This window comes from Rhinatrema bivittatum, chromosome 15 (genome assembly GCF_901001135.1).
Source record: "Rhinatrema bivittatum chromosome 15, aRhiBiv1.1, whole genome shotgun sequence".
In the NCBI taxonomy this organism is placed as follows: Eukaryota; Metazoa; Chordata; class Amphibia; order Gymnophiona; family Rhinatrematidae; genus Rhinatrema; species Rhinatrema bivittatum.
The window spans coordinates 44,851,533-44,879,520 of NC_042629.1; the positions used below are offsets into that span (position 1 = coordinate 44,851,533).

At 45.4% G+C, this 27,988-nt stretch overlaps 1 protein-coding gene across 2 annotated transcripts; it reads left to right on the top strand.

Moving 5' to 3' along the window:
* The first annotated feature begins 1,085 nt into the window (after positions 1-1,085).
* Positions 1,086-27,988, top strand: ILDR1 (immunoglobulin like domain containing receptor 1). Of its 2 annotated transcripts, XM_029578815.1 has the most exons (8): positions 1,086-1,739; positions 16,624-16,794; positions 18,840-18,989; positions 21,415-21,534; positions 22,512-22,658; positions 23,704-23,835; positions 24,649-25,484; positions 26,766-27,988. In XM_029578815.1, exons 1-8 carry the CDS (start codon positions 1,700-1,702, stop codon positions 26,805-26,807), a joined length of 1,638 nt encoding a protein of 545 aa, XP_029434675.1. In that variant the 5' UTR covers positions 1,086-1,699; the 3' UTR covers positions 26,808-27,988. The 2 variants fall into 2 exon arrangements, with proteins under 2 accessions (XP_029434675.1, XP_029434676.1); XM_029578816.1 differs by lacking the exons at positions 1,086-1,739; positions 16,624-16,794 and having other exon boundaries at positions 18,867-18,989; positions 21,384-21,534.

Sequence of the window (27,988 nt, forward strand, 5' to 3'; positions counted from 1 at the left end):
ATCCTGCTTGTCCTTGGAGAACTAGCCAAAAAAATATTTATTTTTTTTTTTGCTGACACTACTGCTGGAAACCTGAAGGCTAGATAAGTTCAGTCTTTATCGCCTCCATGGTGCTCAAAATCCAGTTGAAAGAGGTGGAAGCAGAAATGTCTGAAGAACATTTCACTGAAAAAAGAAACCAAAACAAACAACATCCTAAGCCCTTGGGCAACAATAGAATGAATGGAGATGAAATTTTTTACAAGGATCCTTTGAACAGGTTAAAAAATTATAAATGGGTTAGTGAGGTCTATAATCATTCCCCCATTCAGATTAGAGGAACACTCAGCCATCCTACAAAGTCACTGCTCTTTTGTAGTTTTGGTTACCAGGAATTCCCCTCTGAGTAAAACTGGAAGCAAAAAGCACCTTAGTTATAATCTATGTCTTTATGAATGATATTAATCTCTATCATTCTTAGCAGTTCTCCTTCAACCAGAATATGATAATTACCTGAGGAACATGGATAAATAAGGATCTGCTATTGGGGCGGGGGTCATAACATATGTGAAACAAAACGCTGGCAGGATAATGGAGGCACTTTCCTCTGACTCTGACATTTGAATTTTGAAGATAGGGATCATTAAACCTGGTGTAATGACCCTTTTCTGTCATTGTACTTGGCTTAGACACACAAAGCAATTAATTATTAATTATTATTATTATTATTAATAATGAAGAGGAGGAAGAGGAAGCAGCACAGAAGGACAATAGCATATGCTCCAGAGAAAAGGCAGAAGAAGACATTGATTCAAAGGGCTACGGGGGCTGGGGATGCCGTGAAGGTGGCGCTCCGAGCACCCATGGGGAGGGAGCCTTGACCATCGCACAACAGCAGCACCTAGTGGCCAGACTCATAATGCACGGGCACTATAATCGAGAGGGGGTCTGAGCTGAGGCCCCTGGCAGAGAACTGTCATTTCCATGGTTAGACCGGATAGCAGCGGGGTGGAAGGACCCCGGTAGAGCCAGCCGCCCAAGCAAAGAGAAGGAAACTACCGGGCACGATCTCCATCCATGAGTATATAAGGAAAGGGTCCTGAGAGGTGCCTGTTGCATGTATACAGCGTCCGATTAGAGTTAAGATACCCTCTTAATCTACCTGCATACCAGAAAAAAAGTGGCAGTTGAGCCCTTTATATTGAATTATATTACTTTATTTACAAAATGCTCAAAGCAGGAATATAAATTAAAACAAATAGAATGAAGTACTTAAAATGCATTAAACATACGAGCAATTAGTCATGACTGTTAGAAAGGTGGAAATCCTCCCATGCAGGAGGGCAAAGCCAGAACTGGATCAACCTGTTGGAGTTGACCTGGAGGGAGAGAGCTCGTCAAGAACAACAAAAAGGAGTTCCCGCCGAAGGAGGAAGAGGAGAGCTTTTCTCGGGCTGCGGGGCAGAGCGAGAGGAGCAGGAAGCGAATTTCCACCTTTCCAGGGAGGACTCAGATGGTGGCTTGTGCCGGGAGCGGGGGCTTCAGGAGGCGGACCTTACCTGTACTGAGAGAGGCAACAACAGCAGGAGGAGGAGCACGGCCCCGGCACTGCTGAGCCCAGGCCAGGAGGGAGGGAGAAGGCCAAGGGGGCTTAGGATCCGGGGAGTCTCCCTGCCCTGGCTGACCCTCCCCCAGCCCAGGAGGAAGGAGGAGAGCCGTCATGGCTGCCCTGCTGCTGCTCTGCGCCTGGATCCCCGCAGGTGAGTGCCGGGCTGGGATCGGGTGCTCACTCTTAGGCCGGGCTCCTTTTTTTCCCTCTCTCATTTTTTCGTGGTACTCCCCCCTTCTGGCCCGGCAATGCCGCGGGCGGATACCTGAGACAGGTGCGGGCGCTGGGTCCTCTCGGGGGGGGGGGGGGGGGGTTACTGTAGCGCTTCCCGAGTGGAAAGCGGAGGGTAGGGGTAGCCTCTAATAAGACCTCCATCCCACCTGACTTTTTTTTTCCACAATTTAAAAGGTATTTTAAAATTTTAAGATAAACAGTAATGAACACAAGCCGTCACCCATAACACAATGTACTTTATTATTCACTATTGAATATTTATGAATTGTGTTCAGCTTTTTAATGGAAGCTAAATAAAACGAGGACAGGGCAAGTGTAAATGCTTCCAAGACTAGAGAGCAAAAATTCTAGTAGTAATACAATGCGCCTCTTGCGAACTTAAGCCAACTAAAGGTAAGAGATCTGAGAAGCAGGAAAGGAGAGAGAACTACAGGACAAAAGTAGAAACTCAGACACCAACATGAGGTGGGGAAAGCAGAAAGATGACCAGCATGCAATAAAGGGAAATAAGAGATTCTTTACACTGAGCATGGTGAAGTGTGAAACAAGTTGCTAGCTAAGTCTTAGCCCCCTCTGCAAACAAGCTTGAAATGAACTGAATGGAGTTCACCCTTAGCCTCTGCCAGATACTTGTTGACCTGGACTGGGAGGTAGGATGCTGGACATGATGGGCCAGTGGTCTGACCCAGCATGACATGTTTTAAGTTCTTATGAAGGGGTACGAGTGCATATAAGTGAATGTTATTACAGATATTCAGACTTATCTAGCACTTTGCTCCAGTAAGCTTTTAGGGTTAAGGGCTGGATTTTTTTTTATTTTTTTTTAACAATGGAGCTCATAATTAGATGTTCCATGGGTTATACTTTGCCCACGTGAGGATATTTTGGAGAAGGCGGAAGGTGACAGTCTGCTGTCGTCTTTCAGTCACCGTGGAACTAGGTCACTGTGTTTGTGGGAATTTTCGGTTGAATAACTTTCAAGTGGCATTATTGGAAAAGGTAATTATAGTGCACCCAGCCCTGCTGGCTCTGGCTTCCATGAACTCTTGGTTTTAGCCATTTGTCAGTTATGGAGACTCCACCCTTCACTGACAGTCAGTAATTATGTATTCTTCACCCTTTCTCTCTGCTTATACAGAAGCATAACTAAAGTGGCCCATCAGGAAGGAGTGGTTACCTCCAGAGGCATTTTTTCAATGGATCTTTTTGCCAGTCTATATTAATATCTAGGTTTAAACATTGAAAGCTAAACAGGTCAATAGTAAAATAAAAGTAAGGTTTATAATTCTTAATTTCATTCTTTGTACCACATGTTGGGAGCGTTTGGTGGGAAGGCATGAAAAAACTAAAACATTATAAATTACATTATTATATCAGTCACATAACCCACCATAAAATAAACTATTGACCAGTCAGTCGATATTCTGAAGAGAAACACTGGCAACAGTCAGCTCAATGACAAATAATATTTTCAGATGTTCAAAAACTTACATTTTTTGTTTTGCTAGAAAAAAAGCCAACACAGACTGCCACATTCATTCAACAATGGGAAAATATTGAGTCCCTCCTTCCTCCCCCATAGGAAATGATGGCCTTCAAAGGTATTATATTTTTTAATCACTCAGGGGTCTAAGCTAGGCCCAAAATCAACGCATTCTCCTGAGGCCTAGCAGCCCTCACGTGGTAATGGTGGGGGGTGGGGTGGATTGTACACATGACTAAAGAAGAAAGCTGCAGAACCTGGATGCCCTCATGGGATTCCTAGATCTAATAAATGTGAGCCGTTCTGAGGAACCACATTAATTTACATTTCCAGACTTTGATGATTGCATCCTCTTAACTATCAAAGTTTCCCCACTAGAACTATTGAAATTCACAGATCTCCCACCCTATAGGTTGGGAGCTATTGAAACTTGTGCCCACCCTAGAGAGTAAGCTTTATGAGACAGGGACTGGAGATCCTGCCCTGACCCTATATAGTGACCTTCTTTATAACAAATAATTGTTAAAGCAAACTAGATTCAGGTCCCTGGCTCAGTGTAAGCCTGCATAGTAACTTGAGTAGGGGGGGGGGTCAATTTCAATTCAATAATGTAAAGGAAAGCCAACTTGTATGTTTATAAAGAAAAGATTAAAAGTCATAAGAACATAAGAAGTTGCCATACTGGGTCAGATCAAGGGTTCATCAAGCCCAGCATCCTGTTTCCAACAGTGGCCAATCCAGGATGCAATACCTGGCAAGTACCCAAACATTAACTAGATCCCATGCTACTAATAACTGTAATAAGTAGTGGCTATTTCCTAAATGATCCTCACTGGACTTCTCCAGGAAATAGTCCAAACCTTTTTTCAGCGCATCTAAGCTAACTTCCTTAACCACATCCTCTGGCAATGAATGCCAGAGCTTAATTGTGGGCTGAGTGAAATTTTTTCCCCAGATTTGTTTTAAATGTGCTACTTGCTAACTTCATAATGCCCCCTAGTCCTAATATCTGACCAATTCACATTTACCCGTTCTAGTCCTCTCATGATTTTATAGACTTCCATCATATCCCCCCTCAGCTGTCTCTTCTCCAAGATGAACAGCCATAACCTCTTTAGTCTTTCCTCATAAGGAAGCCATTCCATCCCCTTTATCATTTTGGTCACCCTTTTCTGTACCTTCTCCATTGCATCTATATCTTTTTTTGAGATCTGGCGACCAGAACTGAACACAGTACTCAAGGTGCAGTCTCATCATGGAGCGATACAGAGTCATTATGATATTCTCCATTTTATTCACCATTCCCTTCCTAATAATTCCTAACATTCTATTTGCTTTTTTTTTTTTTTTTTTTTAACTGCCACAGCACATTGAGCAGACAATTTCAATGTATTGTCCACAATGACGCCTAGATCTTTTTTTTGGGTGGTAACTCCTAACATGAAACTTAATTCATGTAATTATAGCATGGGTTTTTTTTTTTTCACTATATGCATCACCTTGCATTTGTCCACATTAAATTTCATCTGCCATTTGGATGTCCAATCTTCCAGTCTCAGAAAGTCCTCCTGCAATTTATCACAATCCACTTGCGATTTAACTACTTTAAATATTTTTGTGTCATCTGCAAATTTGATCACCTCACTCGTTCCCCTTTCCAGATCATTTATAAATATATTAGAAAGCACTGGTCCAAGTACAGATCCCCGAGGCACTCCACTGTTTACCTCTCTCTTCTGAGAAAGATGATCATTTAATCCTATTCTCTGTTTCCTGTCTTTTAACCAGTTTGCAATCCACAAATGGACGCCTCCTATCCCATGACTTTTAACTAAGTCAGCCTTTAAAGATTCCTAGCAAGACATCTATTATTATTTATTTATTTATTTATTTATTTATTAATTTATTGAATTCTAAAATAAAACATCCAAGAAAACTTGATTGCAAAAAATATCTTTCGGTCACAAAAGAAACATTTTTACGAAGAAATTTGTAAATTTAAAGTTTTAGACTGAAAGAACTAAGATGGACCACATACTGGAAGAGATTTGAATTCAAAAAAGAATAAATTCAAGAAAAATAGCCAGTCTTATACATTAGGACCATCAATATTACCCTAAGAACTAACACTACCTCCATGAACAGCCACTTTGTTCACAAGAAATGTATTTTGTAGAACTAAATCATAGAAAATATATTTACTAACTTGATATTTAAGGGAAATTTCAATTGAAAAACCCCACACATACCTAAAACCTGTTTTCCAGCCAAAAATAACATATGGCATTGTTGATTTCTGTTGTCACATCGAGGAAAAAATAGAAATCTTCCTATCCATAGAAAAAACAATCCTTTAAGGAAAAAATAATTTCAATATCTTTTATTGGTCAAATTCCTTTAGAAACTCTATCTTCTATAACAAAGTTAGACTTCTGTAAAAAAAACAAAACAAAAAAAAAAAAAACCAAAACAAAAAACACCCCAAACAAAAATGGTTAAATCAAAGGATTCTGCTTTCTTGGAACCTTCTGCTATCTCAGAAAAAGAATACCAGTAATCTGCTTTAAAAACAGTTGGGGTAGAATCCTTGGAGAGCCCAAGGAGATCTTGAAAAAATCTCTCAAGCATCTCCAAGGGAGATACAATAGAGCATCTGGGAAAGCTTAACATTCTTAAATTTCATCTTCTAGCATGGTTATCAAGATTTTCTAATTTTCTTTGTAATGTGAGATTCTCTCTCACCATGCTAGAATTTAAATCAGACATAGATGAAATCTTATTTTCTAAAGCAGACAATTTCTTTAATTTTATGAGACTGGTTTCAGTTGCCACTGACATATTCCCCATTGGAGCTCAACAAAGAGTCAATACTTGAAGACACAGTGGCTTCCAATTTCATGATGGCAATCCACAAGGAATCCAGCGATATTGAGGCTGGCTTATCCAAATGATTTAAGAGTCAAGGATCCCAATGAACTCTGCTGGGGTACCTCACTTTGGACAACAGGAATAGTAACATCTCTAACTGAAACATTGTCCACCAACTCCAGCTGGCTAGGTTTCCTAAAACATTCTTAGTAAAATATAAAAGTCTTGAAACTGGAAAACAGTGTCTGGTGTTTTGCAGATCTGGGCAGTTAGCTGTGCATTATAGACTCTTAGAGTCATGGGGGAAGTCAGTGAGGGGCAGGGAGTGTCTGTGTGTGGGTGGGGAGCTGCTGATACACCCCTGCAGGTCGTTGGCCATCCTACAGGAAGCCATGAAAAGCATGCCAGAGGCTCACTTGGAGGCCAACTGCACTATCCAGGACACCACAGCATCGCAGAGCTGTGGCGGGCATGTGCTACCATACCACTGTACCCATAGTCAGCATGGAGTCCTGAGGCAAGATTGCCAATTCAGCATCTCTGAATTCCATTTTAATGAGAAGCTGAAAAAGTTTGCTGTAGATTTTTATTTCAAAACTGTGCATGACATCCCAAAATGGCTAAAAATCCCCCTTTGCATAGAATATGAGGACAGATAAGGACCCACAGCCCATCTGGTCTAACCATTGGCAATTTACCTCCTGTTGCTATTGCTAACCCCACTCCCTGACAGAGGTAAGTGAGAACAACAGATTATTTCAATGTCTCATGCTGAAAGCCTGTCTGTGTCTGTCTCTCTCTCTCTATCTTTTTCAGTGTCTCTTTATCACTCATGAGGAGGTCCTGAGGGGCCGATGCAATAATTTTCGCGGAAAGCAGGTGCTGACTTTTCAGCACCCGCTTTCTTAATGCACGCATGGCACCCGCAAGGGGAGCGCCATGCAATAGGCAAATTAGGGGGTGACGTTAGCAAGGAGGTGCTAGGGTCGCTTGCGAGGCCTTAGCGCCTCCTTGCTAACACGACCCCATGGCAGCTGCCGGTTATGAAGACAGACGCCGGTAAACTCGGCATCGGTTTTCATAACCGGCCGTCTGCCAGTAATAAAAATGGACACCAAGTTTATCGGCGGCTGTTTTCATTACTGGCAGACGGCCGATTATGAAAACTGACGCTGAGTTTACCGGCGTTGGTCTTCAGTAACTCTGTGGTCTGCCAAGGTATTTTTTTTGTTGTTTTTTTTTTTACTGAAGAAGTACAGAAAAGCAGTTTTTTCTGCTTTTCTGTACTACTTTTACATGCGCTCAGCTATTAACGCCTGCTCCAGGCAGGCGTTGATATCTGAGCGATAAATGTGCGTCTGAGACGCACATTTATTTTTTTTAATGCGGAGTGAATGAGTAATAGGCTCATTCACATGCATTTGCATGTGATGAGTGCTATCTCATTCACTCCGCGTTAGACGAGGGTTAAATAGACGCTAATCCCCCTATTGCATTAGGGGGTGAATTAGCGCCTATTTAACCCGCGTCCGACAGCGGGTTAAATGGTGCGCGCTTGTGAGTGCACAGTATTGCATCGGCCCCTGAGTGAGGCAATAGCCCTAGAAGTGGCTCCAAAAGAAGCAGACAGGGCACAACTGTCCCCCTACCCCCAGCTAGAGAAATGTCCTTAATGTCATTGGGCTGGGTCTGAGGACAAACATGGTGATAAGATATTTTAGCAATGACAGTAATGACCCTGAATGCTGGTTCCTTAGGCAAGAAAACTTCACTCATTCCTTCACTATGGGCTCAAGTCATCCAGTGAGGAGAAAAAAAATTGTTCTTTGCAGCCAGCTGTGAACACCAACTTGCAGCTGGCTCTAGCTGCCACATCTGTGTACTCTTTCCCCCATTCTTATCCAATTAAGTGTTACAGGCTTAAACACAAACTTCAACTTGCTAATGTTCTATTTTTTTCAATGTGGGACAGGTCGACAGTGACAAATCCATATGGGCTGCAATGCAAAACTGACTCCGTCATTAGCATTAGATAGAAAAGCTGAAAAAGCAAGTTGCTTACCATAAACAGTGTTTTCTGTAAATAGCAGGATGAATTAGCCATGCTTTCTGGGAGCGCTCCCCGGTGGCTCTTGGCGGGAGTTTCTCCTAGCAGTAGCAAAGCTTTGCTGCTGCACACCTTGCGCGGTGCCTTCCCACACGGTCAAGAGTAAGAGAGAGAGAGAGTGGGAAGTATAGACTCTCCAGGGAGGAGGAAGGGGACGCATGGCTAATTCATCCTGCTATCTACGGAAAACACTGTTTACGTTAAGCAAACTTGCTTTTTTCTGCAGATAAGCAGGCTGAATTAGCCATGCTTTCTGGGAATCCCCAGCTCAAGGATTCGGAGCACAGATATTGGCAGCATATCCATGGAGCTAGTCCTCTCCTATGCTTTTTTTTTGTTTTTTGTGGAGAAATTCCTCAGGTCGGTGGACAGACCTATGTGTTTGTAGTATCTGTTGTACCATGAAGGCATCCAATTTAGCATGCTGTTGGAGGCAGTAGTGGGAGGTGAACATGTATAACGATGACCAGGTCGCTGCTTTGCATATGTTCTGAAGGGGTATCTGTCGTAGGTGTGCTATCAAAGCAGCCATAGCGCTTAGCTGATGAGCTTTCATCTTTGAGTATAAAGATTGTGATCGACCACTGTAACAGAAGTAGATTCATTGGGTTAACTAGCTAGCCAATGTGCATTTAGTCACCAGGGGGCCTGGGGCATTTGGGTTGTAGGAAAGGAAAAGCTGCGAAGGCCTGTTAGGTGAATGATTTCTATGTTTGTAGTAAGCCAGGGCTGACTTGCAATCCAGCGTGCGTAATAATGCCTCCCATTCCGAGGTATATGGCTTCAGAAAGAAGGTCGGTAGCATGATCGTTTGAAATGGAAAGCTGAAACAACCTTGGGGACAAAGGATGGATGTGTCCATAGTGTTACCTTGTTGTGGTAAAATTGCAGAAAGGGGGAGTAGTGTACCAGCACTTGTAATTCGCCCACCCGTCTAGCTGACGTGATGGCCACGAGAAACAGTATTTTCCATCAGGCCGATAGAGAAAAACGCGCAGGAGAGCGCACAGGCCACTCTCCTGGGCGCACGATTCAGGAGGGTGGCCTATGCAAATTAGGGCCCGCGATAAAAGGAGGCGCTAGGGACACTAGCGCATCCCTGGCACCTCTTTTTGACAGGAGTGGCGGCTGTCAGCAGGTTTGAGAGCCGACGCTCAATTTTGCCGGCGTCTGTTCTCAAACCCGCTGACAGCCACGGGTTCGGAAAATGGACGCCGGCATAATTGAGCGTCCGTCTTCCGACCCGCGGGCCGATTTTTACTTTTATTTTACTTTTGGGGCCTCCGACTTAATATCACAATGATATTGAGTCGGAGGGTGTACAGAAAAGCAGTTTTTTCTGCTTTTCTGTACACTCTTCCCCCCCCCCCCCCCCCCCCCCCGGCGCTGGCAGAAATTAATGCCAGCCTTTGGGCAGGCGTTAATTTCTGAAAGTAAAATGTGCGGCTTCGCTGCACATTTTACTTTCTGTATCGCGCGGGAATAACTAATAGGGCCATCAACATGCATTTGCATGTTGTGGGCGCTATTAGTTTCTGGGGGTTGGGCGCGCGTTTTCGACGCGCTATTACCCCTTACTGAATAAGGGGTAAAGCTAGCGCGTCAAAAACGTGCGCCCAAACCTGGGCTAACAGTGTGTTCCACCGGAGCGCACTGTACTGTATCGGCCTGCATGTGAGAAACTTCAACTAGGCCACCCCATAGAGTTCAAAGAGGGAAAGTATTAGCACTTCGAGGACTACATTCAAGTCCCAAGGAATTGCAGGTGGTGTAATAGGGGCTCTGAGCCGCAGAGCACCCCTCATGAAGTGATTATATTAAGGGTTGCGTGGAGATGGAAATGCCTTGAATGGATGTATGGTATGCTGCTATGACACTGAGGTGAACCCTGATGGATGAGATCGCCAGTCCAGATTGTAAAAGTAAGTGGAGGTATTTAAATAACTGTTCTGGCGAGGAGATGAAGGGGTCCATAGACACCTTTATGCACCAGCGGCAGTATCGTAACCATTTGGCAGCATAATTTCTCCTCGTGGAAGGTTTCCTTGTTGAGAAGAGAATATCCTGAATTTCTTGAGCGATGGGAAGGTGGTCTAATACCTACTTTTCAATCTCCACGCTGTCAAGTGAAGGGAGTCTTGAATGGGATGTATCAACATTCCCCCTTTCTGAATCAGGAGGCTGACCCTGTTGCGAAGGGAAATGGGCAGTTGTATGGATAGGTGAATCAGGTAGGCATACCACGGCTGTCTGGGCCACGCCGGGGCAATGAAGATGAGATCTGAGTTGTCTGTGATGCATTTTTGTACAACTCGTCCTAGCAGGGGAATTGGAGGGAATGCATAGAAGATTTCCCGCCCAAGGTATCAGAAAGGCATCTTGGGCAATCCTTCGGTTGCTCAGGTAGAGGGAGCAGAACTGTTGCACTTGTGCATTGTGTTCCATGGCAAATAGGTCCATTTGAAGTATACCCCCACCGGCGAAATATGTTGGAAGCTATGGATTTGTTCAATTCCTACTCTTGGAGATGAAATATTCGGCTAAGCCTGTTAGCATCTGAGTTCCATGTGCCGGGGAGATAAGTGGCTTGTAGCTGTATTGAATGAGTTAGTGCCCATTCTAGAGGTAGCATGGATTTTTTTCACAAAGTCCTCCTTCTTTGTTTATGTAATACATGGCTACCAGGTTGTCTGTGTATACCATGACTGATTTGTCTGCCAGGAGTCACGAGAAGGTCCGGATGGCGTAACGAATGGCTCTGAGTTCTAGAAGATTGATTTGAAACTTCCTTTCTGTAGGTGACCATAGTCCCTGTGTCTTTAGATGCAGTCATGGCCCCCCATCCCTTCGTGGAAGCATCTGTTGTCAGGAGGTGGGTGCCAAAAAGAGGCACTGGAGTGCAAAGTTTCTGTTTGCAGCCACCAGTCCACATCCCTCGCCACTGAGTGATTTAGAACTACTTTGCTCAACATTGGGTGAGAGCGCTGGAACTTTAATCCCCATTGGAAATGATACGTGGAGGCGGGCATGTGGAATGACACATGTTGCTGCCGCCATGTGCCCCAACAGTGTTAGGACCTGATGCGCAGTTGGTTGCACTAGATGTCTCAGAATTGTGGCTAGAGTTTGAAAGGTAGAGATTCTGTCTCCCGGGAGGAAGGCTTTGCAGAGTTGTGTGTTGATGAGTGCACCTATAAATTGTAATATGTGAGACTTCTCGTAGTTCATTAGGAAGCCCAGGCGTTCCAGACAAGATAGAACTTGAATTTGATGGGTGCGAAGCAGTTCTGGGGTTGGGGCTACCAGCAGCCAATTGTCAAGGTAGGGGAAGATCTTTATACCCTCCTTTTGAAGGTGGGCCACAGCTACCACTAGACATTTGGTGAAGACATTAGGTGCTGATGATGGGCTGAAAGGTTGAACTCGATATTGATAATGTTGTTTCTGAATCTGGAAGCACAGGTAGCGCCAGGATAAGGGGTGCATAGGGATGTGCACATAAGCATCTTTGAGGTCCAGTGAACACATCCAGCCCTTGGGTTTCAGATAGGGCAAAATGGTCTTGAGAGGTCATTTTGAATTGTTCCCGTACTACGAACTTGAGAGCTCTGAGATCTAGTGTGGGTCACAGTCCTCCGGTCTTTTTGGGAATAAAGAAGTAGTGGGAATAGAATCCCTGGAGCCATTTGTATCGCTCCCTGTCCCAGGAGGGATTTGACTTCTTTTAAGAGGGCAGAATATCGCCCTTCCATATAGGGGGAGCAAGGAGTGGTAATGTTGGGGGTGTTCTGAAATGGAGACAGTATCCATTTTGGATGATGTTGAGAACCCAACGGTCGGATGTAATTTATCCCCATGCTGGCGCACATGAAGTAAAGCATCCTCCTACTGCTTCTGGCAGCTGTGGCTGTGGTGGAATCGAAAAGATGATTGGGTCTTTGGGGCAGCAGCTGGAGTTGGTTTTGGGGTGCATTGGGCTTGGCCCCAGCCCTGCTGTTGTGCTTGTGGAGATTGAGCCCTCTATGTAGTGTAAGAGGGAGGACGGTATGGAGGGTACAATCTGTAAGAATGCCGAGGATAGAATGGCTTCCTGTAGGAGGGATAGTATCATTTTGGAGTTGTCTGCTCTGAAGGCAATGTGAGTGATGACACTGCCACACTTTGCTCTTTGAGTTGAGAGACTGTTTCGCAAAGCTTGTCACTGAACAAATTATCACCTTTGCAAGGTAGATCTGCAAGTTTGTCATATACATCTTCACGGATCGTACTTGCTCTCAATCACACTATGCGCTGGGCTGCTATAGTGGCGGCGGAGGTTCGGGCTGACAGCTCAAATCCCTCATAGATGGTGCGTAAAAGGTGCCTTAGGCCCTCTTCTAGATCAGTTACAGCCTGTTTATGATGACCGGGTTCCATAGGCTGATCTTCCTCCGACTTCAGTTGCTGGAGGCACTCATATAGATATTGAGTGAGTGATATAGAATTGGTGTTGTTGCACCTTAGCATTTAGCGTGGAACCTTGAAACACCTTTCTTCCAAATTCATCCAGTTAGCGGTTGTCCTTGCCCGGTGGAGCGTTAGAATAGAGCCTTGTCTTCCAGGTTTTCTTCATAGCATATTCCACCACCATTGAAACCTGTGTTAGCTGCACAGCAGCATAGGTGGGGATATTTCCACATCTGGAACTTTAGTTCTGTCTTTCTGGATGTGGTGGGTGTAGAGAAAGGTGTTTTCCAAGTTTTATCCATGACAGCATCCAAGACCAAATGAGAGGGCAGAGCCATAGGTTCAGCCGGAACGTCAAAGATTTCTAGGAGGTTATGTACCTCTGTGTGTGGGTCAGGCAGTTTCTTGATCTCCAGGTTTAAGATAGAACTCACCTTCTCAACAAATCTGGAATAGAAAAGATCCTCTGGGAGTGACAGTTCTGGCTGGGGTTGGAGGGAATTCCCGTAAAAGAGCTTGGTGATGGTGGACAGGGACAATGTGGCTTCCTGTCATATGCAGTCCTTTGTGGACTAGGTTCTCTGTCCAATTCTTCAACATCCGAACGCAGAAGAGAAGGGAGGGTGGACGGAATCGAACCTTATACAGAAGGGCTTGAGGGGGAATGAGACTGTTGAGAAAGGACCACTGAATCAAAGAAGTTTTGAAGGAGTCCTGTGATCTGTGATAAAATTTGGGAGGCTACTCCCTCTAGCATACCCGAGGAGCATCTAGCCATTTTCCTCTTCTTCAGGAGTGAAGAGGCGCCTGATGGCTGTCTGTGTGGACTGCCTAGATGTGGAAGATTTTTGATTTGTTCACCACTTTAAGTCACCATCCCGGCCAGAAGTAGATGAAGAGGAGCATTGCGAGTGATGGGGCTCTTCCCCCTTTGATTCCCCAGAGTATTCCACATCCAATAAGAGGAGTGGTAGCATTGGGGGGGTTGATGCATCGGGAGTCTTTTCAGTAGAGTCTTTGGATAGTCTTTCTTTGGATTTCGAGGACCTGTGTTCAAGATGGTGTGTCTTTTCCTTTGCTTTCCCATGTTTTGTAGTGGAATGCATCAATGGTTCACCCGACGCTCAGTGGTGCATTGGGTGCATCAAGACCGATGCCTGAGACTGCGTTGGGAGTGATGAAGTGTTGGAGCCCTGCTTCAGATGTGTTGAGCGATGATGTGTGTCGGCCGATGCACAATGCTCCTCTTCCCATTCTAGTCTGGCACGCCCCCTCCATGCTGCTGTGACATTGACGCTCCCGGGGTGTGGGCTGAGTCGGCTCTTTTTGGGGCCATTTGTGGGAATGTTCCCTGATCTTACCTATGCTCTCTTAGAGGAGGGTTGTAGGGAGGAGGCCGTTTTCACTCCCTTGGTCCATTTTGGTTCCTGGCCCGAAGAAGAGTGGGCCAATTGCTGCAGGGCATAACAACCCAATGCAGCATGGTCTCCATCCTTTAGGCGGGCAATCATAGCTGCCCTCTGACGCTGGGCTCTGGGGGACATTCTCCCACAGTCCTGACAGGCTGCCATATCATGATCAGGTCCAAGGCATAAATAATAATAGTTATGTCTGTCTGTTACGGACATGATTTTGCCACATTGGCAAAATCTGAAACCGGGGGCTTTATGAGCCATATAAGCACTGAAAAGTGCTGTTGGGTGTTCACAATAGTGAAGCAGAAAAGAGAAGAATCTGCGCCCTATTGCTGCACAGGAAAGGCAAAAACTGAGAAGAGATTGTTGACTGCGCGGGAAGGCACCACGCAGGCGTGCAGAAGCAAAGCTTTGCTGCTCTGAAGAGAAGTTTCCACCAAGATCCTCAATGGTTGCTCCCAGAAAGCATGGCTAATTCAGCCTGCTTATTTGCAGAAAATCTCCTTGACTTAACTCAGGAAAAGGCTAGAGTCCCAACAGGCTACAATTCCTTAGCCGGGGGCTTGCACAACTTCTGCTTCACTTGACAAGACCCTGCCCCCCCCCCCCCCCCCCCACACACACACATCAAGTACTTTAACCAAGGGTTCCAAGGAGCCTTCTCCAGCACTTCACTGGGAGAAAACAGCAGACAGCCTCCAGCCTTGGAAGGAGAAGTAAGACAGGTGAAAGGTCAGAAAGAGGATTTGGGACTTGCTCCTCATCAAGGAAATATGCATGGGAAAAAAAGGTCTGATTTCAAAGGGTCTACTCTGATTGCAGATACCATGCCATGTTCAACTTGAAGTTTTAGCATTGGTCTTTAAGCCACCTTCATGCCCAGAGTCCTACTTCCCTTCAAGATGGGCTGTCCATGATTGTACCATCTCAGCTACAGACCAGTGAAGTTTAGGGATAATGTTCCTGCTTCAGATTGTGGACAGGAGTCCCCTGATGCCTTTTTTTTTCTTTCTAACCTTCAGGTGCATTCTAATGTTCCTTAGTTTACCCCTGCTGTAATGGGGCAATGACTTGCCCACCCTCATACAATTCATGCATCAAAATGGTGCTCTCAGAATCGGCTACATATATGTCAGAGCACAGAACCAATAGGCAGAAGACTTCCTGACAAAGTCGTCATCTTTCTCTTTCTGCCTCACTTCACCCTTCTGTAATAATTGTTAATAATAGTAATACTGTTATTTCCTTCCTTTGGAAGAGGTTGTCATGCAATTCAGGCACCCCCTGAGGTGGTGGCATAAATGCTTTTAATGTGTGAGAACTGTCAAGCATCTTGTTTGGCTGCAGAGTTCTGCATGAGCCCCAAATTATTATTATTAACAGTATTTAATGCTGCTGTATTAACAGTAAGTGATTCTGCAAACAGCTGGCCAGCTGTTACTCCTTTTTCCTGGTCTCTTCTGCTCTAGGATGCTGCCCAGAGGCAGTCTTTTTAACCATTTCCACATTTTTCTACCCATGCATGAGAAGGGGAGCAGCTGACGCAACTAAAATGATCTATAGCGTAAAGAAACAGTGCATGTAAAGCAGCCAGAGCTGCACACTGTTCCCTGTCTATACAGCGTTTACTCTATGTATTATCTAGTTTGCAGTTAACAATGGCAAACACTTGTTATCTAGCTGTGTTTGGCCCTGATAAGGGAAAACCACAGTGTGAAGGCAGCATGGCCAGGGAGGGAAGGCTTTCAGGAGCTCCTGGACCAGAGCTCCTGCCACCATTGCAAGCTGGCCAGGAGGCACATTCAGTGTCCCTGGAAAACGTTTAGCCAAATTCAGCTTAAAACGTGTGTGTGTGTGTGTGTGTGTGTCTATGTGTCTGTAGTAGCTTTCCTCCAAAAAGAGACTCTCCTAGCTGGGAGATTTTGACCCCCCTCTGGGTGTCTTCTTGGCAATGTGCCGAGAGTTTGGCGCGGAGCAGCAGCAAAGATTTAGCGAAGAGGATCCTGCACCTGGGAGTTAGCAGCAGGGGATCCCATCATCTTGCTAGGTTAGGCGATGCCTTTTCATAGTCTTCTAATTACTGTATTAAAAAAAAAATCACTGGTCCTATTCATATGCCATTCAGGCAAATCATATGTGTCTGTAGTTATAAATATCTCTCATTCCAGGTAGAACATGACTGTGTGTGGGATTAATTCTTCAAGGGTTTTCTCCCATTCTGTACCTATGGGTAAAAGCTTTAATAATGCATCAGGATCTAGGAGTGCTGCGAGGGGTGGGGGGGAGGGAGGGAGGGAGGGAGATTGTATAGCTCTCCTGAGGCTTTTTTTTTTTATTATTTTTTAATTGCAGCTTAAATGTGATTTAGCTGAAGTACTGCAGGGCTCTGTCCTAACTCTTGCTCCTCCTCCTCACCCTCCTTGGTGTCCCATCCTGCGACATCAAGTTCTGCTGCTCCTTGACCTCAGCTTCTTGTTTGCAGGATGTCTCTCCCTGATGGTGACGGTGCAGGATACTCAGCGCTACACCTTACTCTTCTCCAGTATCATCCTAAAGTGTGACTACAGCACCTCGGCCCTGGTGGCAGATGTGACCGTGACTTGGCGTTTCAAATCTTTCTGCAAGGACCCCATCTTCGACTATTACTCTGCCGGTGAGTCCGGGCTTGGCTGCAGCACATTGCTCCAGCGACCGTGCCAAAGCCATCACTGCTGCTCCCAGGCAGATCCCACTACATTCCCTGTGTTTGTACCCTGAAGGCACAGAAATGCATGACCACAATATATTGGGCCAAATGGGAATCTCTCCTCCAGAAAAAACATGTCCAACATCTTTCGGCAACAAATTCCATAGTGTAATTGTGCATTGCACACAATATGTGATCAAAACACAAAGGTTAGGGAGCAAATCTCAAAGTCCACTAGTCGCTGTTCAAAAAGTAGCTTTATTGTCGTTTCATATTAGGGTAATTCCAACAATAGAAAGCTAATTAGCAGTTAGGGGGACCACTAATCAGCTTTCTGTTGTTGAAATTACCCTATTATTAAATGACAGTAAAGCTTCTTTATGAACAGCGAATAGTGGACTTTGAGATTTGCTCCCTAACCTTAATTGTGCATTGGCCAGAAAAATGCACACTCAAATTTGTTTTACATTTGCTCCCAGTTAGTTTCATGGCGTGTCCCCCACCCCTAATCCTAGTGCTTTCTGAAGGAGGAGACAGCGTATCTCTCTCTTTGCTGATTCCTAGGTTTCGCCTGCTGATTTTTTTTTTTTTTTTTTTTTTCAAAGACTAAAATTGATTGCAGTTTAATTACCATGTGCTTCCTCACTCTGCATATCTGTAATCTGTATTTACGGAATTTTCTTTCGGGATCTGCATAGTATGGTAAAGTTGTTTTTAATATACACTATATAATAATCCAAAACAGCACGTGGCAGGCATGAAACTTGTTAACTCTGTTATTGGAAGCATTTTTGCATTCCTCTGGTAGTTCACCACCCTCTGATAAGATCTGTGGCTCGTAATACTGCTCACACCCCACTCTCAGCCATTTTCATTTTATCTCTTCACCCACTCTCTGGATCGGAAGCCTGCATAAAGAATTTCAGTTCTAACAAGTTGAAAGTGAAACGTTTAATTGGCACTCAGAGTGGGCAATCGCTTGTCATGTGAAGCATTGTGCCAGAGGTGATGAGGCAGCTTTCATCAGGGCCCAGAGCTGAATGCAGAGCATCCTTAATGGGCCATGAAAAATGACTCATATGTCTGTACCAGCTTGGAAAGAAGGCATCCCCGTTGCCCTGTGGCTGATAAGAAATGGAGGCCTCCAACAGACACTTAAGCTGTCCCTCCATTCGCCACCCGCTTCTCTAGCTGGTTGAGCTTGATGACTAGAAATCTTTTGTCACTTTGTTGCTCTCGCTTCCTGTTTTATAAGAACTCCGTTCAGACAAGACAGTAATCTTCCCATAGCAGGAGTAACTTCCCTCTGTATATCAGTAAGGGGGATTTGAAGATGGCGAGGCCTGAAATTTATTTATTTATTTATTATTTTTATATACCAACATTCGATCTCAATCGAGATATCATACTGGTTTACATTCAGGTACTGTAGGTATTTCCCTATCCCCAGAGGGCTTACAATCTAAGTTTGTACCTGAGGCAATGGAGGGTAAAGTGACTTGCCCAAGGTCACAAGGAGTGACAGCAGGACTCGAACCCTGGTCTCCTGTTCATAGTCCACTGCTCTAACCACTAGGCTATGCCTCCTCCCAGTGGTGGTGGTGGGGGAGGGGGGGCAGGGGTTGGCACTGTAGTAGATTTTGGGTGTGTTTGGGATGGATTTATTTATTTAAAAAGACTTCTGTACCGCTAGACCCTGATATCTTAATGTTTTACAGAGGATAACATATATAACTTGTGTATTTACAGAAGAAAAAAATAATCAATAAAATGAAATCACATGTGGGGGGACAATGGTAGGAAAAGGGTTGGGGTTGAGAGGCGAGATAAAAGGCATGGTAGGAAAAGGGTTGGGGTTGAGAGGCGAGATAAAAGGCATGGGTTGCAGGTGGGAATTTATAAGGGCATCTACCCAAAAGGCATTAATCTCAGCTGGGCAGACAAGATGAGTCATTTTGGTCTTTATCTGTTGTCATTTACTATGTTTGTTTACATTCCTCCCTCCAACCCAGCATACCAGGCGGCTTTAAATCTGCACCAGGACCCTGCCAATGACTGCAATGACAATCAGCGGGAAGTGCGCATCGTCATTCAGAGGCGAGGACAGAATGAACCCATTCTGGGCGTGGATTACAGGCAGCGGAAGATCACCATTCGGGACCGTAAGTGGCCTCTGCCCTGGGGGACCTTCTAAAGGCCACGGAAAGTCCTGGCCCTACAGGCTCAGGCTGGTTCAGATAACCAGTGGCTGGGATGGGGAGGGGCTCCTGTAGCCTTGGTGCCCTCAAGTGCCAAACAGCTGTAGTTACAGGGTGGTCTGGAGCCTGGCATTGGTGAGCATTTGCGAGTTCTCTTCAGCACTGGTGAACATCATATGGGTCATTTAATTTGGGGTCACAAATTTGCCCTCACAGATTTATAAATATCGCTAAATGCAGAATGTGTGATAATTACTTTACCATGATCAACAAGGACTTGTAGTCCTAAATCCAACATGAAGGGTGACATTTTGGGGGCCTCCCCATGTACGTGTCTGACATCTCCAAAAAACCTGTGACCCTCATGGGGAGGGGAAGAAATAGTATGCCTTGTAAAGATGAAAAGTGGGGCCCTGAACAGTGATAATGTGATATTTACCTGTTTCTAGTCACTGAATGCTTTGAGAGTCCCTCGGCTGACCTATAGGTGGACTTGTGGTTTGGCTCAGCTGGCCCTGTATGAGCTGTCTGTGTTATAGTGCCACCTAACCTGGATTTGATAACCTGCTGACAGCAACCCAGCTGCAGTGAGATCTCATGGCCTATGAATGATTAGAAGAGAGAAATATGGCTATTGTGGCTTCCATGATGTGACCAGGGCCGGTGCAAGGATATTAGGCTACCTAGGCGAACCTTCTGCCTTGCGCTCGCCACCATCACCATTCGCTCAGACTTGGCCCCCTCTGTTGCACACACTTAAGTTCCTTGTCTCATTCACACATGCACCCTTACACAGGCTCCCTCCCTCTCTCTTACTAACAGCATTGCTCTCTCATACACACAACAGTCTTTCTCATTCACACACAGAGGTGTTGTTCATGGCCCGCTGAGACTCTGCTTCTCTCAGCCGTGAGCAGGATGGGCGCTAATTGCGGCCTGAATGTCTGCTTTTCTCGGCAGCAAGTAGGATGGGTTCTGCTCGCAGCCCACTGAATGTCTACTCCTTTCGGCCGTGAGTGGGATGGGCTCTGCTCGTGGCCCCATATGGCTGCTCTTTGCCGCCCCTTAATGGTTGACAACCTAGGCGACTGCCTAGTTTGCTTATTGGGACGCGCTGGCCCTGGATGGATCTGGGACATTTGGAGAAGTTTGGAGAATATCCATAAGAAAAGTCAGAAAATGTATCTGGTTAGGGATGTAATCAACAACCAAAAAATAACCTTATCTTTTCCTGTTCCTCCACTCCCCCTCAACAAAAACACAGCTAGTACACACCAAAGCAGGTTTGTTTCTGTTGAAAAATTAAAATAAATATTGTCAATCTCTCACAATGTAGAGAGTTGGGCTGCCCAATGGTCTAGAGTCTGCTCCAATGCCAGAGATCAAGACTCTGCTCCCAGACTTGATTGTTATTGTGTGGGCTGTGTTCATAGGTCCTAGGAGGGAACCCTAAAGCCTTCTTGGCAGTGATAAAGAGGACATTAGGATCACCCTCTCACTCAGGTCAACCCCGACAGTCTGATCCAGTCCCGGTTCAGTCCTATTGTGTGCAGGGAGATGTAATTCTGATCTCCCTAAGAAAAAAATCTAAACCACAATAAAAAGGAAGGTTTCCACACCCCTGCATGGCCGGCATGCAAATGAGTGCCTCAGTTCTCCACTCCCCTCCGAAAAGCTCCCCTGCATCACCCAATATTGGCAAATAATGGCCGGCATGCAAATGAATGCCTCAGCTCTCTGCCCCCTCCCCCCCCCCCCCCCCCCCCCAAAAAATGCAGCCCACAATCTGTAGGACTTGTTGAGCAATTTGGGATTCCTCTTCCCTAAGCAATCTTTTCATGAGTCCCAAGTGAGGAAGGTGAGTGAGGGATGGGAATAGGAAAGGGGGAGGTCACTTTATGTAAGAAGACCAGGGTAAAAAAATACTGATCTTCAATGCACATTTTTTTTACATGCTAAAAAAATTCCTTCAAGCGCTGAAGCTAATGGTATGCTAATAGATCGGGAGTTATAAAAAAAAAAAATGTTAAAATGCACACTAACCTGAAAATTTGTGCTCAAAAATATGCTTAGTGTGCAGAAAATGTGATTGATGTGCATGAACCCTAAGTTCATCCCTATAGCCTAATACTAGCCCTGGAATCTTCCTCTCTGACTCACATTTGTACATGAAACTCTTTGCTGAATTGGGAGTAAAGTTGTTTGCACAACCATGTATTGACATGTGCACACTCTAGCACACTGGCCTACATATTTGCCTTGCATTGTTCTACCTAGCTAGAGTCTCAGGCATGCAGTGTGGGTGTTGCATCCCTGGGTGTCTCTTGTGGATAACCCCGGTAATGATTACTTTTGTAGAGTTCTGATGTCATGGCTTGCGTCCCTCCAGGAGCTGATCTTGTCATCAGTGAAGTGATGTGGTGGGACCATGGCGTTTACTACTGTGCAGTTGAAGCTCCGGGAGACACCTCCGGTGATCCAGACAAAGAGGTTAAATTAGTGGTGCTGCGTAAGTACTGATGCTGCTCAGTTCTCATGTCTCAATTATCTTATTTTGTCCCTTTCCCATTTTTCCAATCTCCTCCATCTCTTAAATCCTTCTTAGACCCCTCTCTACTGCTTCCCATCACACACAGTCTTTACTGCATTCCTTCCTCAAGCACTGCAATGATGCTTATCTCCTCAGAAGCCACCTTCCAATGCTGCTCTCCACCAGGCCACTAGGTGTCACTATAAGATGGTCCATGTGTCGCCCTTCCCGTGAGAGTAGCAGCAGTAATTGCCAACCTGGGAACAGTGACAAGCTTGACCTCTGTCTTTGTCTTTCTCCTAATCACTGCCTGACTTTTTTTTTCTTTCCTTTCTTCCTCCTCTCTTATCCAGTTTTCCTGGGGAATTGATAGCCACTGTTCTGGTTAGTCGTATATGAACAAGTTTGCTAGCTGGCTCCATTTCCCCCAGACAAACTGATTTGGTCCCTGATTCTTAGAAAACTACACTGTACATTTCATTTCCCCATGAAAAGCAGGGGCATCTATTTTCTATGCATGCTGGGAAGTAAAATTAGGACTGGATCAATCTTTTTTTTTATGGGGTGGGGGCAGTGTTCAAAATAGCGCTAGTATTGCTGGATATTTATTTTAGATGATTTCAGAGGTTTGTTGTTAGACATGGGGAAGGTGGGTACTGGAGGCAACTGAACAAGGATCTTGTAGCTCTAATAACCACGATGATGGAGTACAGAGGAAGAAAACAAAAAGCCTGTCCTGGGTAAGGAGAAATCTTGTAGGCAGTCACCCTCTGTGGTTGGCAGCTGGTATGTATCTTTAGCAGAATGGAAAAGAATACTGAGAAGAGTGAATGGGCTGCTTGGTCTTTTTTTTTTTTTTTATCTATTATGTTACTAAGGAACCAGCTGGAAACCCTAAATGGTATATCATCAGGAGATCCTTTTTGGTTTCTCATTGCTGTTTTAACCACCCTTAGATTGGCTGACTGTACTGTTTATCATCATGGGAGCCGTCCTCCTCTTCATCTTCATCGCTATCTGCTGGTGCCAGTGCTGTCCCCAGTGTTGCTGTTGCCATGTCCGCTGCCCCTGCTGCCCAACCAAGTGCTGCTGTCCTGAAGAAGGTGAGGTACAAATAACCTGCTGCCATACTATACAGCGCTATATAGGGGTGACCAACACCAGCCTCTGGCTATATGCCTTGCAGGACATTTACAAGATAGATCTAGTTTACATAAGACTCATTTATTCATGTCTAAAGCCTAACCCTTCCACGATTCTATAAGTGACCTTGAGCAAGTCACTTCCTTTTAGAGTATCAATTTGCCCCTTTGATATTGGCCAATAATAATAAGATTATATTTGCCAACATTGTGAAGCAATTTTTGGGTCCTATTATTTTTTTGCCTCTGCTCTTGTATTTCCTACAGAAATCCCCCCTCCCTCATTCCTAAACCTCCATAGTACCATATTCAATCTTGATTTTGGCCCCTCTTTCTAATTGAAACCTCCACAGTGCCACATTCGATGTTGGTTGTGCCATGTTTGGTAGCACTGACAGTTGGAGAGAGGTGCTAGAGGAGTTGTTGAGCAGTTTCTCGCCTTCTAGCCCCTCTCCTTTCTCTACAGCTCAGGTGCCCCTCTAGCCTCATGTGTACGAAGAAGCAGGCGGGGGCTCAGTCCTACAGGTCTCAGTTGTTATCCTTAATTCAGTCAGCAGGTTGTTGTTTTTTAATTGCCCTATTTACATGGCACCCTTATGCGGGTATCTATCATGAATTGGCCAGAGATTATCCACCCCAGGACCTGCGATGCCTGCTTCCAGAGCACTCCCAACCTCGAGTATCCAGCTGGTCTGGGGAATTTAGCCCTGATCTCCAGCATACCAGCATGCTTGCCTGTTTCTGGACCTTTGGCAGGCCTGAAGTCCTACTCTGACACAATCTAAAATTGTTGTTGCATGTTCTGTCTGCAGTACAAACTGCATGTTGAGCAGGATACACACACATCAACTTAGAACAAAAGAACATAAGAAATTGCCATGCTGGGTCAGACCAAGAGTCCGTCAAGCCCAGCATCCTGTTTCCAACAGAGGCCAAACCAGGCCACAAGAACCTGGCAATTACCCAAACACTTAGTATTTCTTTGTCACTCTGCTTATCCTCCCAGCCCTAGCCCGGCATAGGTACATGAAGCAGGCACAGGGGTTACTGCCGTGGATGATGGAGAAGCCAATGTATCTGGGCGGAGAAAGGAACTCTTATCATTCCTCGTACCAGCTGAACCCCCTGCTGCAAAGAGGTGAGCAAGTGCCTGAATGGCACTGCAGGGTTGGCAGAGGAGGGAATTGGGGGGTTAGATGGAAAGTATCTGTATAGAGGATAAGAACATTGACATGCCATGCTGGGTCGCTTAGAAGTACTCAACCTATGCCAATGGAGGGGATCCCTTCTCTGTTGCTCATTCTTAGATGTAAGAGGAAGTGCTCACCATGCCTACTTGGCTAGTACTTGTTAGTGGAAGGGAGGTGCAGATCTAAGATGGTAGTGGATCATAACACTCCCACCTCTGAGTTTGAGCTGATCTATCAATTGGGAGAGTGAGCAAGTTTCTATGTCTGTATTCCACATCCAAGTGATGCGCTTGGTGTCTGCTGATGGATTTTTTTTCCCTAGCAGGTTCCTTCTGTTCCTTTGCAGCTTCCAGCTCAGCTGGAACAGCGCCCCCCCCCCCCCCCCATTAATGACATAGCCTTCATTCTCAGCCACCCTGAAAATTTTCCCACTTATAGACCTGCCCTTACAGTCACTCTCCTCTGTGGAAGTACAAAGGTTGGCGCTCCCTCTGGAGCCCAGTGCACATGTCCCTAAACCCCATTTGAAGATGCTGCTTTTGTGCAATGACTGGAATTCCCTGCCCCCCACCTCCATAGGCTCTGAGCATCCCCAGCCCCTGCTAGCCTGACCTCAGAAGGTAGGTCAGAGAATGAAACCAAAGTTTCTTGCATGGCAATGCATGATACAGCCACTAGGAAATAGGCTCAGCCCCCTTTCTTGGTAGAGTTTAGGCCTCTAATGCCTTTTTGTTTTGGATTTTTCTTTTTCCTGTGTGTAGATTTTTCCTTGCAGAACAGCTTCCCGATATTCCAGCAGCCCAACTACCCTCCTCCCAGCAACAAAGTCTTGGATTACCTAGAAGCAGAAATAAAAAACCTCAACACAGTACAGCCGCTGCAAACTGGCATGAAGTGCAGCAGTGGCAGCCACCACCCCAGCATGCTCTCATCCCTTGGTGAGATTGAAGTGCGGGACGTGGAGCGCAGGGTCATTCAGCTGCCTCCCATCATTGAGCACATTACGGCTTCCCAGAGGACCAGCAACTCCTCACGCCAGCGCAGCAACAGGGCAGGGTCCTGGGACCCGCTGGAAGATGAGAGGGACAGAAGGCAGAACCAGGCCTTGGTAGACCCTCGTTCCAGTGGAGGCAGCAGCAGCCATAATCGAGTGTCTCGGGAAAGGCAGCATGAGAATCGCCCTTATAGTCAGCGGGAAGAGGCTTACCACAGCGGCCATTACAGTTCCAGGCGTGACGCATCGCCTATTCGCAGGCAGGACCGCGGCAGCTATAGTGATGACTCCTATTGCGATGGTCCCAGGGGGCGTCCAAACTGCCGCTCGAACAGGAGGTGGTCTCCGGACAGAAGGAAGAATCGCTCAGGGAGGAGGGGCAGTCCTGAACGAACCTTGGGGCCTAGAGGTCGGCGGCGAAGCTATTCTCCACCATCACGGCATGGCTCCTGGAGCTCGGATGAGGATCGCGACCGCCCTCGGGGGCGCAGCAGACGTCGTGATGGCCATCACTCTGAATGGCCGGAAGAGAAGCCTCCAAGTTATCGGTCACTGGACATCACAGTGGGAAAAAGTCACAACTACAGAGTGGACAGGCAGTCGGTGAGTCCCCAGCCTAGAGAAGCTTCTCCTGTTATGATGCTTTCCACCCTATGACAAAATCCCTGTTATCTCAAGGTGGTTCTGTTGCTTGAGGTTCCCTGGCAGATGTAGTTTCACTGAAAAGAGCAGATAAAGCATTTTCCATGTCATTAAAATGACAGTTGAGTACTTAGCACTACTCCTCAGATCTGCAGGGTCTAGGGAGATAGCTGTAGCTTGCACTTCAATATAAAATACATCATAAATGTAGTTTGTATCATTGATATTTGCATGGGCCATATGAGAACATTCTCTTCATTTGTACTGAAACCCTTGGATTATGGTAGGGACAGTATTTTGGTAATTTGCCTCCAGCACAATGTTAGGTTTACTGCAACCAAGTGAGAAGAAAGGAACCTTCTGAGATATGCTCTCTTGCCTGACTATTTGCAGTGGGTCACATGCTCTGCTTCCACATCACTCCAAGCCCAGGCTGACCCTGGATTGGTGGGGGTCCAGGATCATCACCTGGAATGAAATAAAGCTAACTTGTTTTTATCTCCTGGCTGTTGGCTTCCACTCCATGTTGTGATTTCAGTACACTTCATGAACATGTGAGAGATTTGTTTTGCTGTTGAAACTGGTGTGTAATCCAGTATGTCTGTGGCAAACTGGGTGTTTTATCCAAATTGTCCTCTTCCTGTGCTGCCCTGACCCTAGACAAAGACAGGGAGGACCAATGAACCATTCCCCTTCGGGTTCAGGTCTGAATCTAGCCCAAATTCTCACAACATGCTCCATTTTGAGGTCTGGAATAATTTTTTATTGATTGCCAGGGTGGCAGCTCAGCCTTTGGCCTTCCATTCTAGTAAATGCTGGAACCCCCATCAGTTGGCAGTAATTTGTTCAGAATCAGATTATTACTCTCCTGCTAGGGTCTGGCTGTATGGTATGAATTGGCAGTAACCAGGAGGATCTGAGCCAGGAGATGAGACGGCTCTTCCATCCATACTCTGCATCCTTCATGCTGAGATTGGAGGGATGTGCCTCTTTACCTGCATGCATCCCTTTGAAATCATCTTCAAGATAAATACATCTGCACAGATCCTTAACAATATCATTCTTCTACACAGCCTTCAAAGGCATCATCCTCTCAAGTCTCACAACTGTCCCACTTTAAACAAATAATGAAAAGTCTTTAAAACTATCCCTTGACATTGGCTTGGCAGACCAAAGGGTGTGAATGCTGCATGAGAAAGATGCCTGTGGCTTCTGGCTCTGACCTTCTGCTTTCTTTTTTAGGACCGAGCAAGCTCACGCAGTGGAAGGAGTGTCATCATTTAGCCCTCAGAGTCTAGAGGGATAGAAAAGACCATACAGTTTCTACTGCTGCTCTGGCAAGTGAACTGGGTTTTGTTAATAGAATAGACCAAAACCAATGATGTGGAATAAACTGGTGTCAGGAACCCTAGTTGCAACCCATGAAGAGCTGGTCTACGGCAACAATGTAGACCAGTGCCTAGAGTTCAATTGTACTTGTGCATACTGTATATGTTTAAAAGCAGATCAGCCCCAGCACCTACCAGCAGTGATGGAAGAGAAACAAGTGGTTACATCATGGAAGTCTTGTTTTTCTTCAAGGACAGGGTTGATAGAGACATGGAGTTTGGAAAGTTTCTATTGGTGTATGGGAGTCAAAGGAGGCTTCACTTCACTTGGGAGGTGGCTTCCCTTAGCTGGATTTCCATTCACTCATTTTTCACTAAGGAAGGATAACAGAACACTGTTGGCTTGGGATACAGCTTTGTTTCCTGGTATGGTGGTGATTTATTATAATTTGTGGGCCATGCAGCAGACCAGCCACCTGCAGCCAAAATGCTGTTGTCTAGAAAGTGATAAGGTTAGAAGCAGCTCACAGAGCCTTTTGGGGAGGGAGGACATCCCAGCAGTGATCATAGCCCCTAGAGAGAGAAGAGAGTCCCAGTAGTGATCACAGCCTCTGAGAAAGCCACAGCAGTGATCACAGACCCAGAAGAAAGAGGAAGGCATCCCAGTGGTGATTATAATTTCTGAAGGGAGAGATAGGGAGTTCCAATGGTGTTCACAGCCCCTGAAGAAAGTAAGAGACATCTAGTGGTGATCACAGCTCTTGAGGGGGAGGGAGGGAGACCCAGTGGTAATTACAATCCTAGGGGGAGGAAGGAAGGGAATTCAAGCCATCGCACACCAACAATACCAACTGACCTGGTTCAGGGTGTAAACATAGCAGGATCCAAAGGCTGCCTCTTGCCTAAGGAGAATTGTTGCTTTAAAGGGTGAGATATGCAGTAGAGGAAATATAAAAATAGAATAAATTTCTAGGATAAAAATTATAGTTTAAAAAAAGAGAGACAATAAGTCATTGAAATTCGGAACCTTGAGCTGCAGCTGTTGTAGTTATGAATATATACTGTATATATTATATATAATTTTGTTTTACATTGATTAATCACTGTCTATAAAATAAAAATAATTTAGATTCTGTA

What these genes read in the sequence shown, in the direction of transcription:
- ILDR1 (XM_029578815.1), top strand. Translation starts at nt 1,700, where the DNA reads ATGGCTGCCCTGCTGCTGCTCTGCGCCTGGATCCCCGCAG. An exon ending in CTGCGCCTGGATCCCCGCAG is followed by an intron (nt 1,740 to 16,623) that starts GTGAGTGCCGGG and finishes TCTTGTTTGCAG; the next exon opens with GATGTCTCTCCCTGATGGTG. An exon ending in GAAGATCACCATTCGGGACC is followed by an intron (nt 18,990 to 21,414) that starts GTAAGTGGCCTC and finishes GCGTCCCTCCAG; the next exon opens with GAGCTGATCTTGTCATCAGT.